Source organism: Gymnoscopelus microlampas, assembly GCF_963454915.1.
Source record: "Gymnoscopelus microlampas genome assembly, chromosome: 13".
In the NCBI taxonomy this organism is placed as follows: domain Eukaryota; kingdom Metazoa; phylum Chordata; class Actinopteri; order Myctophiformes; family Myctophidae; genus Gymnoscopelus; species Gymnoscopelus microlampas.
This window is the reverse complement of record NC_139950.1, coordinates 22138302-22155048: the sequence shown is the minus strand read 5'-3', so window position 1 is coordinate 22155048 and position 16747 is coordinate 22138302. Positions and strand designations below refer to the sequence as shown.

General features: G+C 41.6%; 2 protein-coding genes across 6 annotated transcripts in view; one reads left to right on the top strand and one right to left on the bottom strand.

Moving 5' to 3' along the window:
- thada (THADA armadillo repeat containing) overlaps positions 1 to 5528 on the bottom strand; it is a 111101-nt gene extending 105573 nt beyond the window's left edge. For all 5 annotated transcript variants that reach the window (XR_014602025.1, XM_084075351.1, XM_084075353.1 and 2 more), the window contains exons 1-9: positions 5404 to 5528; positions 4656 to 4737; positions 4287 to 4396; positions 3640 to 3770; positions 2241 to 2389; positions 1960 to 1992; positions 1800 to 1848; positions 1147 to 1340; positions 768 to 862 (exon numbers count right to left, since the gene is read on the bottom strand). Coding sequence is in view for 4 of the 5 variants with exons in the window: in XM_084075351.1 (XP_083931477.1) it covers positions 768 to 862; positions 1147 to 1340; positions 1800 to 1848; positions 1960 to 1992; positions 2241 to 2389; positions 3640 to 3770; positions 4287 to 4396; positions 4656 to 4728 (834 nt within the window). In the remaining variant the exon portion in view is untranslated. The remainder of the gene's footprint in view (positions 1 to 767; positions 863 to 1146; positions 1341 to 1799; positions 1849 to 1959; positions 1993 to 2240; positions 2390 to 3639; positions 3771 to 4286; positions 4397 to 4655; positions 4738 to 5403) is intronic.
- A 2257-nt stretch (positions 5529 to 7785) lies between these two features.
- Positions 7786 to 16747, top strand: part of plekhh2 (pleckstrin homology domain containing, family H (with MyTH4 domain) member 2) — a 38964-nt gene continuing 30002 nt past the window's right edge. The window contains exons 1-2 of the mRNA XM_084075904.1: positions 7786 to 7923; positions 11901 to 12052. Coding sequence (XP_083932030.1) covers positions 11930 to 12052 — 123 coding nt within the window. The 5' untranslated portion in view covers positions 7786 to 7923; positions 11901 to 11929. The remainder of the gene's footprint in view (positions 7924 to 11900; positions 12053 to 16747) is intronic.

The window sequence follows — 16747 nt, the reverse complement described above, 5'->3', positions numbered from 1 at the left end:
GCTTTACATCATCTCTACTGTGTTCCTCCCCCTCTCATACACATTCATTGTTTACCTCTCTCCATCTTTCTCTCAGATTTCTGTCATTGGAATTTCTCTTTAATCCGCAGTCTGACTATTAATACCTTGTGTCAATGATCAAAGTTTGCGATTGTAAGTGTTGGTTTTCCAAGAGAGCTCAGGCCTCCAAGAGAGGTAGGTAAGAGTTTGTATTGTCATCGAAATTACGGCTCCACAAGTTGACAGTCAATTGTACATAATTCTGAAAAGTAATGTATGTAGGATGAGATGTACATAGCAATATCTTAAGGTAGCAGACCATCATAATCTCAGGAAAGACACCTCAGACTCAGACCTGTGTTTGAATGTGTGTGACAGTCTGCATGAGGCACGGTGACCTCACAGAACATCGTTTTTTTAGGTGGAAAATTACTCTCCTTCACAATCACCTATGATTATGAAACTAGAAAATGTGCTCATGAGTCAGTAGGCCATAGACCACCACCGAGGTGGCAGTTTGTACAGTAATTGCCCATGGAATCAATGCACTAAAGGCTGGTGTTGTAAAACATTAAACAGCTGAAAAGTAGCCCTATGTGAGTTTTACCTCTAAAGGTTTTGTTTTCCATTTACAATGTTTGTTTCACAACCTGTATTTTGATATGACAGGTTGAGAACGCTCCAATAAGTGTATTACTTTCATCCGTCTGTGCAAAAATATAGCCAACATTTACATAGACAAATAAAATCCTGTATGTTTAACTCACCACAGCAGCCACTTGGTCTCCAGGGACCATGGCAGATCTGACCAGCAGGACCACAGCCATGGCTGCAGTGCTCTGCACTGACTGCACAAACTCCTCTGTAACAGGGGGGGAGAGAGGGAGACAAGGAATAAAGAGGTGAGGGACATGATTAGGAAATTAGTTAGTAGTTATTTAGTACAGTACAAAGTTTGAGATGGCTCTTCAGACTTAAATCAAGCAGATTTGAGCTGTGACCAGACGGTCATTAGTTTGAATCCAAGACATTTAACCTAATTTAAGCATTTAGCATCATCAGCAGGAATCTCCCTCATATACAGTGTGCCTGTTTACTAAGCCATGTTGCTCTCCATCAATGACGTATAGTGTTATCATTGCTTGCCATCAGTAAGGATGTGTATGTAGCAGTCCAGTAAGCCACCGAGGGTTGTCTGTAGAGTGCAGTGGGTCTGATCAGCATGCAGGGCGGTGATGACGGCCTCCTGGGATTTCTGCACCACCAGCATGGAGGTCTTCACCACAGCCAGGCAGGAGTGCATCAGCTGTGCCTGGGCAACATGACGACCTGCTAGGCCTCTGGGACAACAGCAGGGGGCGACAGAGACACACCAATAAACCAAAACCAGAAACCACACAATAAACACTACTATTGATGTTTTAGGAAAGAGGCTATCCTATTTGCCCCTTTCAAAGCATAATTTGAACATGCTACCATCACAAACAATTGAGGCCTTTCATTTGTTCTGTCAGACACTCAACAATACTGCAGTGTTTTTCTTTTCTTTTCTTTATCTTACTCCAAAATGGTGTCATTCATATCTCAAAACCACTGACTCTCCATTGACATAACCATTTTCTAAAAAGGGCCTATATTCACCTGTTTCCTTGGTGTGTGTTTTCCACCAGTTTCATTGGAATTCATTGGATCAAATCGACAGGAAGTGGAAAACACACAGCTTAGGAAACAGGTGAATAAAATACACATATACCTGTATTTCAAACTTAGGTTTAAAAGAATAGGCTATGTGTTTTTACCTGTTCAGTTGGAGACATTCACTCAAGGCCTTATGAAGGAACTGCAACACTGTTGAAAGATTAAACGAGCATCAACAACACTGACCTTCTCAGGAGGAGCACTAGGATCAAAATGCCAAAAATGTTCAAGCTGTTAAAAGAAAACAAAAAAAACACCAACCTTCTGGAAGCAATCTGTGAATGCATCTCTCACCTGTGACAAATGACAGATAGCAAAACAAGTTAATGGGTGAAGTTAATAAATAAATCATCTTTTCACTCCGAAGTCTGATGTTTGTCTATAATAAACTGTATGTTAGTGATTTGTATGCTTTTTAATCACAAACCAAATACATAAAGGAAAATATAAATCTATAAATGTTTAATTTACATGAAATTTGAGCTCTCTGATACTGCTACATTGCATCACTAATGTAAATAAGTGCTGAGAGCAAAACTCACCCAGAGGAAAGCTGTCCAGACAAGCAGCGATGGAGTCTGTGATCTGTGGACACTGATCCGAGTCTGAGCAGGACAGACAGTCAGACAGGCAGTCACACAGACAGTCTACAGTCTGCACTTCCAGGTATGATGGTACTGAACTCAGGGCACTAGAGAGACAGAAGCCACAGATGTTTTCACAACTTTTCAGAGAACCACAATACAAAATACTTCAATGACGTGATGGGATAGTGGCACATACACGTACATGAAATGATCTCTGTCGACGTCCACAAATGTGGGTTTCTTTGCTGCCGATATGAAAGCTAACATGATATGCAGCTAACATGTCTAGAAACTGGTAGTATTGTCTGCATATTAGCTGCACCCACAATGACTTACCAATAGGCTTCTTGCCACCACGAATGGCGTCTTACCCTAGCGGACAGACAGTGGCCCTCAATCATCAACGGAGCGTATAAACCGGCTTATATTTTTCCATAAATGCGGCCGTACACCAACGTCGAAGTCACATTTATCAACGAATCCTAGACAGCCAATCCTAGCGTACATTGGGTCGGAGCTTTGATAAATGTCACGGCTGAAACCAAGCGTCATTTAAATAACGCGCCCTTAAATATTCTCGAAACGCCCTGATTTTACGACATGGCGAACCAGAATACGACCAAATAAAGCATGGAAAGCCAATAAGAAAGAGTTTAGCCGGCTCGCCTCGCTGCCTGTCAAGTCACACACACACACACGCACCTACTTGAAGCCCAACTGCTTAACGGTACAATCTTTGTCAATCAAGTAGGCTAGTAGCTTACAAGAATGACAGATTACGATACCACATCGCCATGAATGGAATACGTTTGTATATTAATATATTTAACCCATACCGAGCAGTGCGCGTTCGAGTTACTAAAATAAAGAAGTCAAGGCTATTCCCATTTCCCAATGAGACTCGGACCGTCGGGCGGGCGAGTCCCCATGCCGCGCCACATTAATGAGAGATAGCCTGGAGAGAACATTAATGGATGAAGGCTGGTGTGTGTTGGACCGTGGGTTAAATGTCTGATCTCCCGAATGACTGTTCAAGCAGTTTGTTTAAATTAGTTTATAAAATATTATATTTTTACAGGGATTATTCATTAGTGTAGGTAGATATACATTTTGGAGTGGATTATGTGTCCAGATGCTTCTCAGACAGTCAGACAATGCTGCTCCGCAGCTCTAGAATGGAATAAACGGGCGCAGCCAAAGTCAACAACTGGTCTCGACCAGATGTGAGATCTCAGCGTACGGTAGGCTGAAGGCAACGTCAGGATATATTGATGAATGCCGAAAGTTGCGGTGATCTCGCTGTACGCCCATTATTTGGTCTGCACCGCATTGATAAATGAGGGCCAGTGTGTACCTGGCGCTGGCCCTGCGAAGGGGGTTTTTGGCCCGTAGGGAGGTGTAGATTAGAGCCAAAGTGTGCAGACAGGACTGTAGAAGAGCTCCGTGACACTGATCCTCACTCAGAGCCTCCAACTGAGACCCAACCTGAAGACATACACACAAGCAAGGAGACACACACATAGACATCGTTGCACAAATTAGTAATGATAATGGATACAGTATATAGTTATGTATGTTATTATTTGTTCATATTTCAAGGGTTACACACACAGGAACATGGAGGCATGGAAATATGAGCAAGTGTTCAACTACTCTCTCAGCAACGGTGATCACCTTGGTTAATAGCATAGTAATTGTCCATATTATACACAGCCCAGGGTGACGTAATAGAGGATATGCGTGTGACATCATCATCAAACCCGGAAGTTATGCAGGAATGCCTACTGAGTGTAAAAAAAAATACTTTCTGGCCTTGACAGCCCATGCATCCAAACAGAAAAGTCATATCTGATTGCATTAAACAACATTAAACAATGTTAAACTCACTTTGCATGTTGCTTTGCCACTCGCTTTGCCACTCGATGTGCCATTCACTTTAAGCATGCGCATATCCTCTATAGCAAAATTCCAGACATGTAAATATGATCAGTCCAGACCAACCTTCTTGACTAGCTGTATCTGCTGGACTGGGTCTGTCAGGTCCAAACAGGCCTGTAGGGTGTGGGCTACCTCTCTGACAGCATGGTGGTCTACATCAATAGAGAGGGAAGCTAAACACACATGTTCAGACACACTGATCAGTTAACATCACATTTAAACAGCATGCACACATATCAACACTGCATCCTGGGATGTTGGCTGGGGTACCGGTATTCACATCCAAAAGGTTTTCACACAAATGCATTAAACATTTTCTTAGTCTTGATGGTTTACATTATTATTGTATTTACTACATATTGTCATCTACTCCACACATAGTAGAAACTAATGGGTTTAATGTTTGTTTACCAACAGCGGTTGATGACTTACCTTTTAACCTGTGTAGCTTCTCTGGGTCCAGAGCCACAGCTTCCACTTTAACGGTTTTCTTCTTTACAACCATGACTCACCCCTGGACAGGTGATGCAAGAGGTGAGACAGACAGAACTATTGTTTTTCCTGTCTCTCTGGGTATCCTTCCAGCCACCCATCGTTGGGGGGTAGCTGGACTACGTAGTTTATCTAAATTAAGTAGTTTTGAAGGCTGCTTTTTTAATATATATCACACACATGCACATACTCATTCATGTTTTTTCCCCCTTCTTTTTGTTTAAGTAGTTTGAGCTACTTTCCCTGTGTAGCTTATAGTTTCCCAAATCACATTTCTCCAAGGGTATATTATTGCCATAGTTCAAACTATTTCCATGGTAAAGTAGTTTCAACTTCCCCTAAGCTATGCTTTCAAAACACTATCTATCCATCTTTGACTTGACTTGACTTGATCTTTTAGCCAAACTCTTCTCTTTTGCAAATACAACTGAAGTGACAATGCACACATACATACAAGCAGCTAAAGCATAATAATATGAAAGCAACAAAAAGAAGAAATATTAGTAGAAGTATCACAGACACGAACACATACATAATTCAGAGTTTTGCAGTTCTTCATATTGTCGTCTTTTTTACAGGGTTAGCCTATTTAGCCTGCTGCTAGCACTGGTACACAGACATGCACCAGCCAGGCTGACTGCCACTTAAAACACAGCACTGCAAAACACTACGTACAGGCAACACTCACCTGATCTCCACTGACTTGATAACTACGGTATATGGAATTCACACATAAAACTGTATATCATGAATAAAACTGGAATCTGCTTCAGTAACAGTGCTTTCTACTCAGCTGTAGCTGCAGTCCACTCCATATGCACACGTGTGTGATACGTCAGTTTCAGTGTTGCCAGATATTGTGAGATATATAAGCAAACATTATGAAAACAATCATGGATGAACTTCAACCTGATGTTTGCACTTTCTCGCCTTTTGGCCCGTACATCTACATAAACGTTCAGATTTCAAATATAAAGTGTTTACCCCATGGCTACGGATGTTACAATTATGTACGGGCCCTTAGAAGTACCCTTTATTTGCGTATTGTTCAATAAAAAGCATTTTAATCCGATTGGTGGCCATTTTCTTATAATGTATCAGAGTGCAATACACCTCCCAACCGATAGGAACACGTAGTTGAAAGTAGAACATTCGGAGAAAATGGCCACCAATTGGATTAAAATGCTTTTTATTGAACAATACAGTAGATACTGGTACTTCCAAGGGCCCGTACATAATTGTAACATCCGTGGCCATGGATTAAGCACTTTATATTTGAAATCTGAACGTTAATGTAGATGTACGGGCCATAAATGGAGAAAATGCAAAAAACAGATTGATGTTCATCCATGGCATGTCATGTTTCATTGATTGATTGATTGATTGATTGATTGACCTACTTTATTTAGTAAGACATGAGAACTTCAGTACATGGAAGTACAAATTCACAATACAAGGTCTACTAAACTGGAAGACTCATTAAGCACTGAGCTTGTTTAAGATGAGATCCCCATGCACACAAATCATGATGACATATAAGAGACAGACAGATATACTACTATACAGAATGTCATACAATCAGCTTACAGGTTACTGGTATGAAGAGTGAAAAAAATGTACAAGAGAAGAAAAAGAAATAGGGCTAGAGGTATGGCACACCATAATTATTTGGGGCACACACACACAGCTTTTTGAAAATAGCAGATCTTCAAGCTAGAGAGATTGTAGATCAGCTATTTTTAGGTGTGTGTGTGGCATCACCTCACAACTACAGTTCATATTAACTATGTTAATTTTCAAATACATCTTGGAAAAATGTTTTTGAAACATTTTATAACACAAATCCTGTATGGGTGGTTCCCTGGCAGGCTGGCAGAAAATCTTTTCAGATGGGGATCCGCAGACAAATAACTATATAAATGTGGGGTCCTTGACATGAAAATGTTTGAGAATGGTTTACTGGTTTAAACAATATTATTAAGCAAGCCCACAATACCCCCCCCCCCCCCCCCCCCCCCAGCCAAGCAGAGGCAACCCGCAACGATTTACAAGCAACTTCTTTACATAAAAAACAAGCCCAAGGTCGCTTATATTAAGCAGACATGGCAACACTGGTTCCGGACGTCTGATTTGCTTACACAAAAAGCGCTCCGACTTCTCATTGGCTTAACGGACATGCCAATCAAGAGTTTACTTTGCGGCTTTGTGGCCTCGTCGTACGACGGTGCCGCGCACCAAGAATAGCCGATCTACAAGCTCATGACACATTGCAGAGAGACGTGATCAGAAGTTGTAGATCAGCGTATAAATTCACATTTATATAGCGACAGCTATCAAACATACGATTGGACTAGCCTTGGATCAAGACTATCATATGTATTTTTATCGAGTCTGACGTTCGTATCTAGTCTTGGCCTGCACCCCCAGTGAGTCCTGCACTTTCACCAGTAAAGCCCGTACTTCTCCGTATATGTACAAAAATATATATATGGTACATATCCGGTTGCTCCAGATGTTAACTCACGCTTCGGAGTCTTTGTGCAATGTATTAGTCCGTGGTTTTTAATAAAGAAGTGTTTTAATCCCGTCTGCGTCGGAACGCCATTTCCCCCCTATTTTACTTCCTGTTTAAATTGAGTGTACTTCCGGCTTTCACCGGATGCGGCGCGTCACTAGCGCCCATTGAGTCCCACTGGAAATTTCCGACAGAATCCGCGACAGACGGGATTAAACACTTCTTTATTGAAAAGTATGGTCTAATACATTGCACAAAGACTCCGCAGCGCCAGTTAACATTTGGTGCAATAGGGTGAGCACCTTGTATATTTCTTTGTACATGTACGGAGAAGTACGGGCTTTACTGGAGAAAGTGCAGGACGCTTTGGGGGGTGCTAGCCAAGACTATCGTAGATACGAACGTAAAAGTCAGACTCGATCAAATACATCTATGATAGTCTTGATCCAAGGCTACGATTGGACGCAGTAACGTGAAACCACGCCCCAGTGAGGAGAAACCACGCCTTGAATCCATCCCTCTTTCAGCTTCAGCTTCAGAGCTGAAATGAAAACTTTGGGGAAAGGGAAAATTCCGCGTCTTTGCTCATAATGAAGTGTATAATACAACCAGCATAACAACAGCTGCTGGACATTGGAGTTGATATGGCGTGATAATATCCCTCTCACCGCTTCTTTTCCATCAGAGTTTAAGGTAAGTCTAGAGAATAAAATGGGAATTAAATGTGTTTTTAAATGGGAGATGGAGGAGGGCTCTATAAATCTGAATGACACCGTTGTTTTTATGGCCCTGGTCATCATATCTCAGAATATGAAAAACAGTGGTGGAAGAAGTACTCAGATATTTACTGAAGAGTAGCAATACCACAATATAAAAATACTCTGTTACAAGTAAAAGGCCTGTGTTCAAAATGTTACTTGAGTAAAAGTACAAAAGTATTGGCATCAAAATATACTTAAAATACCAAAAGTACTAAAATGTTTGAAAACAGCAGATCTACAAGCTCACAACGCATCGCGATGAGTTGTGAGCTTGTAGATTGGCTATTTTCAAATATCCTATGTATAAAATAGGGCTGAAGTGGACTGGTTAATGTATGTTTTATAATATAATATAATATATCTGCAAAGTAACTAGTAACTACATTTTTCAAATAATTGTAGTGGAGTAAAAAAGTACAATATTTGCCTCTGAGATGTAGTGGAGTAGAAGTGAAAATATTAAAAATTGGAAATACTCCAGTAAAGTAAAAAATACCTACAAATTGTACTTAAGTACAGTACTTAGTACTTAGTTACTTTACACCACTGGTTTTAAAACAGTGTATCATTTTAGGAAACAAATAAACAGTTCCCCACCACATCACTTAGTGCTGTCTGCTTTTAAAATCAAGGCAACAAGCTCTACTAGAGTCAGAGTCAGTGATTGTGTTATGAAGAATAATATTATTCCAAACCAATGTCACTGAGTACTCAAATTCAGTTTCATCACAGTATGTTTTTACAGAGTGCTATTAGTTGCAAACATATATGTATTTATAGTGAATAATTGTTGCCCACGGATACTAGAGTAACATTGTACAGTGAGACACACATAGGCCTGATCACACTTGTGTATTCTATATTTGTGCTATATGAAATCAAAATGAGATAGAGAGGACAGGCTAGACTGACAGACAGACAGACAGACTGTGGCAGATTGAAAGAGCTTCCCCCTCCCACCCCATGGTTCAGGGGTTGACTGGACTTTCATGTTCTCCACTCACCACATCCCTTCATCATCACTATGGAATGATGTAGGGAGCAGAGAGGGCAGAGGAGGAAAAGAGGGAAGTGTCCAAAAGTGGGCAAATAAGGGAGAGAGACCATGCCTATGGGACGAGCTGCTCCACTAATGAAAGTCAACTTGTAGCCTATAATCACTGGATTTCACTGAATGATGCCTGGTGCAGGCCTACATGTGATAACGTCAGAAAATAATACATTTGAATATTTGAATGAATACGCTGGTCAAGATCAGTGAATTATCTAAAATAAATCCCTACTATGATTTAACCCTTTGAACAAATTGGCAGAAAGAGAGATGGAGTGAGAGATAGACTATTATTGGGCTATTTATAGGCTACTCCATAGAGCAATGGTGTCCCTTGCCGAAAACTAGAAAGGGTCGCTCCATTGAGTGCATATCTCCACCAGTTGCAGGCTGTTGCAGCCACCAGGACCCGAAGTAGAGATGCCGTCTGGGAAACAGAGGGTCCTACGTTTGAGCCTCGGCTATGTGTCGAGGTGTCCATGAGCAAGATACTTAAACTCTAACTGCTCTCCCCTGAGTGCTCAATATGACCACCTTAGCAGCCATCAGCTGGGTGAAGCTGGAACAGAATTTCCCCTGCGTGAGTAATAAGGTGTACAACATTATCGTTCAGCTGCAGGAGAAATAGCATTTATACATCATACTGTGCAACTGACTGTACCCCCTATCAGCAGAAGTGAAAGTGCTTTTGGAGGTGCACTCTATAGAGCCCCCACATGTGATTCCAATTTGGGAATGATTGGATGTTGCCTTCCTGATATGATACATATGTTTTAAAAAAAATAAACCCCTCCCCCAAATGTTTGAAGCCAATTACAGGCAAACATTAAGGAATATCAAAACCCTGTTTGATGGCCATGTCACTCATGATCATTTGTACCTGTAGCTGTACACAGACAGACAGACAGACAGACGAACACAGCAACACACACACACAAACACAAGGATGGAAAGGCGGGAGTGAAAACTTAGTCTCGGCCACGCCTTCGGTCTTTCTCAAGTCCTTTCTTTCCAGTTGCATCTTTCTTGACATGGTTTATAGATCTTCCGGGCTTCTCGTTAAACGAATACACATTAAATGTCATTTTGAGTTCATTCCATTTCGTCACTGGGCACATGGATGTGTTTTCATTTCCAGTCTGAGCCTTTGTTTACCACAACAAACAGGCAACAGAAATACGCCTGCGGCAGATCGATTATGGGCCCTCCTCCTACACACATGTTTGCACTCTCTCTGGTAATGAGAGGTTATTACTGTGGAGAAGAAACCCAGGCCTTCTATCTTTCTCCTGCTCTCTCCATCAGAATGCCTCTTCCATATGTCTCTCTCTCTGCTCTCTCTTTCTTTCTCTGCCTTTCTGTGTCTACCGCTCATCCATCGGAAATCATGTCCCAATTCTCTTCTAATCATTTCCCTCATGTTTACTCCCAGGCTACCACCTTGCCCCCAGCCCCCTTCACTTGCTTTCTGACTAACTGCTATTGACTGAATTTCCCTTCTCTCTCTCTCTCTCTCTCTCTCTCTCTCTCTCTCTCTCTCTCTCTCTCTCTCTCTCTCTCTCTCTCTCTCTCTCTCTCTGTGTGTGTGTGTGTGTGTGTGTGTGTGTGTGTGTGTGTGTGTGTGTGTGTGTGTGTCACTCTATCCCCGTTTTCCTCCTCCTTTCTATCTGTCTTTCTATCTGTGTTCCTTTATGTTTCCAGAGATAGTCGTGGAAAACATGATGTAGTCTGTCCCGTGTGAAGGGCAATGCTGTCGACATGTTTTGGAGCAGTGTGTTCTGTTTGCCCGGGCCCTGTGGCGCGCACACACACACACACACACACACACACACACACGCGTGCGCACACGTGCACACGAGCGTGCACACACACTGCCCACACTACTCCAGCTGGGCTCAGTCTTGGAATATTTCAGGAGCTGGTTTAGTGGGAAAACATCTGCAAAACAACAGCTCCTCTGTTTGTGTCTATCTGTCTGCCTCCCTGTCACTCTGCCTATCTATCATCATCTCACTCTCTGTATTCTCTATATTTTTCTACATATTTACCCACACATGGAGATAGATTGTTTATGTACATTTTGACTATATTTATACCGTTTTATACTACTAATAATACTGTTGATATGCTGTCAATGCACTTTGACTACATTTATATTTATTATATATTTATTTAATGTTAATAGCTCATACAACATGCAAAATGTTTTTAGTACTTTATTCCTAATCTCTACGTTACTACCTGTTTACTATTTATTTCATTATTCTTTTAAAATCTTGTCTCTTTTTTTTCTTTATCTGTTCTGTGTTTCATAACTGCGGAGCTACCCATGACAACTGATGGGATCAATAAGGTCTATCCACCATCTATCATTATTTACACACAGCCAGTTCCTCAATGTTAATTTAGCAGTGTAAAAGATTAGCCAAATGGACCATTACGCGTCCATTTGAGTACATTTTTACACATTGAGAATTTCACTGTTCAACAGCAGGTCCATATTCTGGCATCTGTCATTCCACGGATGTGTGCCAGCGTTTGTTTTCCACTACAACATCACACATTAGGTGGCATCTACAGCGAACACCCCCCCTCCCAGCCAATTGGAGACTGAATGCGCCAATGGTGTTTCTCCCGCCAGTGCCAATGTTTATGTCATGTTTTCTGATGATTATGCCTGATGTTGTTCTTGTGTGTGTGTGTGTGTGTGTGTGTGTGTGTGTGTGTGTGTGTGTGTGTGTGTGTGTGTGTGTGTGTGTGTGTGTGTGTGTGTGTGTGTGTGTGTGTGTGTGTGTGTGTGTGTGTGTGTGTGTGTGTGTGTGTGTGTGTGTGTGTGTATGCGTTGCATTTTGTTACAGGAAAGCTGGAGGCTCAAGTGCTGGGAAGTATGGCGGAGGGGGAGGAGGCCATGAGCCAGGAGGACTGGAAGGAGAAGTGTCTGGTCCTGGAGGCTCTCCTCATGAAGTTCAGAGTGCAGATCATCAAGATACGAGAACTCACTGCAGACAAGGTTGGTCCACATGCACAGTAAAATCCAGAGTATAACATATTTAACTCTGAGAGTGTACATATGGGTCTATTTGGTAACATTTTAGAGCTACAAATTGGCTAGGGTCTGTCTGTCTGTTTGTCTGTCCGTCCGTCCGTCCGTCCGTCCGGATATTCATACAATATCCATTGTACAAGACAAATAGAATAGCAACCTCTAACAACTCAAGTAATTGATGGCTATAATTAGGTACCAACTAACTATTTGAAATCACGTCTGTGTCAATCACGTTTCCCTCCTTTGACAGTGGTATCATTGTGTTTGGAGAAATAATCTTGTGACCAGAACGTCACTGTTTGGAATCACAGCTGAAAGAATCTGAGGTGGTAAAGGTAGTGAGAGTGGACCAATCCTCCCCACCCTTAAAATTGGCATGGAGATACACAGTACAATCCTGATCCTAATTTAACTCAAGAGTGCGAAAAAAGGACCCATGGTCTTCTATCTAAGTGTTGTTTGTGAACTTTCCTGGTTAAACAAGACATTACTTCCTCAACATTTGTTATTCAATTCTACGTAATTACTTAATTTATCTGTTAACAAAAACGTCCAATTTACTAAAGCTAAGTTGTGTCTTAGAGAGACTTATCATAGGCTAAGCATTTCAATCTAGAGAGCCACAATCCCCTTTTTTGCTGAACTCGAGCAAAGCAGGGATGTGGTTTCATCAGCTGTACCTTCCCACAATTCCTAAAGTAGAATGCCCCTCCCATCGCCCACCAAAACTTTGAAGCCTGAGCTCAAATTAGACACCATTTGTGTTAATGTCACTCACAGAACTTCTGGAGCGCCGGAAACAAGATCCGTGAGGGCTAAAAGGTCAATAAAATGAGTTGAAGAAGGTTGTGAAAGATTTTGTTTTTAATCAGGTTTTTTGTTCTGCGGTAGAGAGATTTGAAAGTGTCAGCCTTTATATATAAACAGTACAGGCTCTGTGCGTGTGTGTGTGTGTGTGTGTGTGTGTGTGTGTGTGTGTGTGTGTGTGTGTGTGTGTGTGTGTGTGTGTGTGTGTGTGTGTGTGTGTGTGTGTGTGTGTGTGTGAGTGTGAGTGTGAGTGTGCGTGCGTGTGAGCGTGTGCGTGTGTTCCGTGAGAGACGTAACTAGACAGCAAATAAAGAGAGTGGAAGAGGATGACGGAGACTAAATCCAAGACAGACAAAACACAAACACACACACACGCACACGCACACGCACACGCACACGCACACGCACGCACACGCACACACACATCTTGTGGCGTGCGTGGCGGGACACAGAGCAGGCCAGTTGAGGGCCGGCCCCTGCCTTTCAGTGGCCTAGTTCCTCTGCTGCTCTCCAGGGAGGCTGATTAGAGCTCTAATGTAAACAGCTGGCCGATCACAGGGCTCTGCCATGCACTGCATGCTGGGATTGAACCAACTCCAGTCAATTACAGCAGTGGTTCCCAAGCGCTGGGCCGCGGACCCATTTTCATGGGTTGCAATTAAATGTCCCCTTTTCTTATTTTTACTACAATTTAGAAAAAATATTTCAAAAGATTAAAAAAACAACAATAATAATCAAATTTGTTTAAGCAAATAATTGTATACATAAAAAAAACTTTTATGAAGTAGGGAAAATAGCAGATCGCAACGCTTGTAGATCAGATATTTTCACTAGCTTGGGTCCCGGGGAGACATCAAATTTGTACTCAGCTGTACTCAATTTATACTCATCTGGACAGCCAAACCAACTCCTTAACTGCTGTGTTTATGAGGGATATCCAACCTAGTATCGCCAGCTGGGTTACCTGTAGTTATAAGTGAAATGTAAAGCATTTGTAAAGCAAAGACCACTTTAAAAGGGTAACCATCTCAAGTTAGCCTTTCCTTGACCATTTATTAAGTAGCTATAAATACAACTGGGTATGTAGTGTATACACCAGTCAAGTGGACTTGTGGTTAGAGTGTCCGGCCTGAGACAAGGAGGTCGGGGTTCAATCCCTGGCCGAGTCATACCAAAGGCTATAAAAATGGTAGCCAATCCCTCCCCGCTTGGAACTCAGCATCAAAGGGTGGACTGCGGGTAAGTCCCTGAACCATAGGCTTTTCTTATGCTAAGGAACCGGAGATAGCCTCCTGATCTTTGAGCCACATGGCTCTGGAACAGTTGGTTCCCAAGGTTACTTGCTAGAATATACAAATAAATAACATAATAGCCCAAATAACAGCACCAAGACCGTAATGACTAAATTATGTGAATTTAGATTATCATGGCACGGGCTGATGTAGCTATACCTGAAGTTGGATAACAAGGGCATCATAATTACATAATGACAATTACATGGCCTTACCTATTAACAAACAATGCAAAAATAGCATTTGATCAACACTTCAATCGAATAAGTATATTAACATTACTGTCATTGAGGAACTGGCCCAGCGAACCTGCTGTCCTGTTGAGATTTCCCCGACATTGTGAGCAGGGGGTTGGCTTAAAACATGAATTCTCAACCGATTCTCACACATTTTCTTTTTACAAATGTCAGTCATGTAGTGTCAGGTACTTATACAACTCAGGCTTATTTCCTGTATCGGAGTTATGGCCAGCTGACCCAAATAATATGGCGTTGATGTACGGCTCCATGTATGGCCATTGGCCAACGAGGCGTCTACATATTTATGTCCATGGGGGACACACAGGCCATGAAGTGAATCCATGATGTCATGCATCCGTGTGGTATGCACTAACACTGCAACAATGTGAGCAGAGCCACCAAGACAGGGCCGCTTTATTCACAACGTGTGTGAACCTCTGCTCACATTGTTTAGATGGAGTTGACTTTGAGTTTGTGTTGTAGAATGACCTTTGACCTTCAAGCGGGTGTACATCCTGGTGCTGCAATGAGCTCATCAAGCTGACGTTGAGCTATTTTCAGCGCGGGGCTCCGTCGTACGACAGAGTATAGTTCAGGCTTAACACTCCACAGCGCTCCCACTGCCTCGGCCAGGGCTTGTTGTTTTAAATCAGTGTGCGGGGGAGCACGCATGTTGCCATAAAAATCCCCCTAATATCTCAGTGCGTGGGTGTTTGTAGAGCTGGGTGGGGGGGGGTTGAGAGAAAGCGTTTTGGTGGTGATTCGCCCGTCGTTGAGGCCCACTTTGCTGTGTGGACAGCAGGTACGTGTCTGTCACCTGATGCAAAGTTGCACACAGCAATATCCTGAGTGTTGATTTAACTCTGATAGTGTCAAAATTGACCCGCGCGTGTCTGTTTTTACTCTCAATGTTAAATCCTGTGGTAAGACTGAACTCGCCGTTGGACCTCAGGCTGGCTTGCTCCTTTACCATTTAAACCATTAAAAAAGCCTTTAACCCCCTAATGGCAGCAATTGGTGCATATTCACCCGGGTTGTAAATGATTCACTGTTTGATTTTATGTTGTAAAGCACTTTGTAACATTGTTTTAAAAAAGAAGTGCTATAAAGAAAGTTTATTATTATTATTATATATTTTTTTGTTTTAGTTTTTTCTGTGAGGCTCTATACTATGAATAGAGAACAGATTTTATAGAACTCAAAATCTACAAGGCATTGGAGAGACCTCATTCCTGAACACCTTGCACAGTATGATAAATATACTACATGCTATCCATTACACAGTATTTCAATAGATGATTGCACCGATTAAAATGCAATTATCCTGCCAGAAAAGGTAATAACTCAAATAATCTTCTTAAATGGCTTAAGCTATTTGTGTCTGCAATTACCATACTTTCTAAGAAGGTTGTGCTATTTTTCAAAATGTGTATATTTGGCTTCGGAATGAATTTGACGATTGTGGCTTGAGGTTTCCGTGAACATGTTACATTGACTCAGTTGAAAGGGAAAAAGCTCAGACCCTTTAGTTTAGGAACTGTACAGAAATCTTAGAAAGATGGCGTAGACAGAGTCAGTGGTGGATATAGTAACTAAGTACATTTACTTCAGTACTGTACTTAAGTACAATTTTACGGTATCTTTTATTTGACTTATTTCTTCACGTATTTAACATTTTAAATACTTTATACTTCTACTCCAGTACATCTCAGTGGCAAATGTTGTACTTTTTACTCCACTACAACAATTTGACAGCTTTAGTTACTTGTTACTTTGCATCTTTAGATACGTTTTTACAAAACATACCCTATTTTATGCTTCGACTATTCAAACCCAGCCAATCTACAAGCTCACAATGCATCGTGACGCGATCATGCGACTTATTGTGAGCGTGTAGATCTCCTATTTTCAAAACAATTTGTCAACTTTTTAAAGATATTCAATTCATAACAAGTACTTTTGGTACTGTAAGTACATTTTGATTTCTAATTTCTAATATAGGACTTTTACCGGTAACAGAGTATTTCTACACTTTGGTATTGGTACTTTTACTTAAGTAAAAAAAATCTGAGTACTTCTCCCACCTCTGGAGAGAGTGAGAGAAGGAAACAGAGGAGTGAAGTCTCATGTAAAGATTAGCTTGCCCATGGGAGGAAATTCCTGGTTTGGTAAACAGAGTGTGTGTGCGCTGCGCCGCACAGCGCAGGAAGTGAGCTGGAGAACAGAGGTGGACAGTCAGCCAGTCTGTCAGTCAGACAGTAAAACCTACGATGTCCGCCATCGTTTGGCGAAAATACACCGATTTTCATGTGACTTCGTTT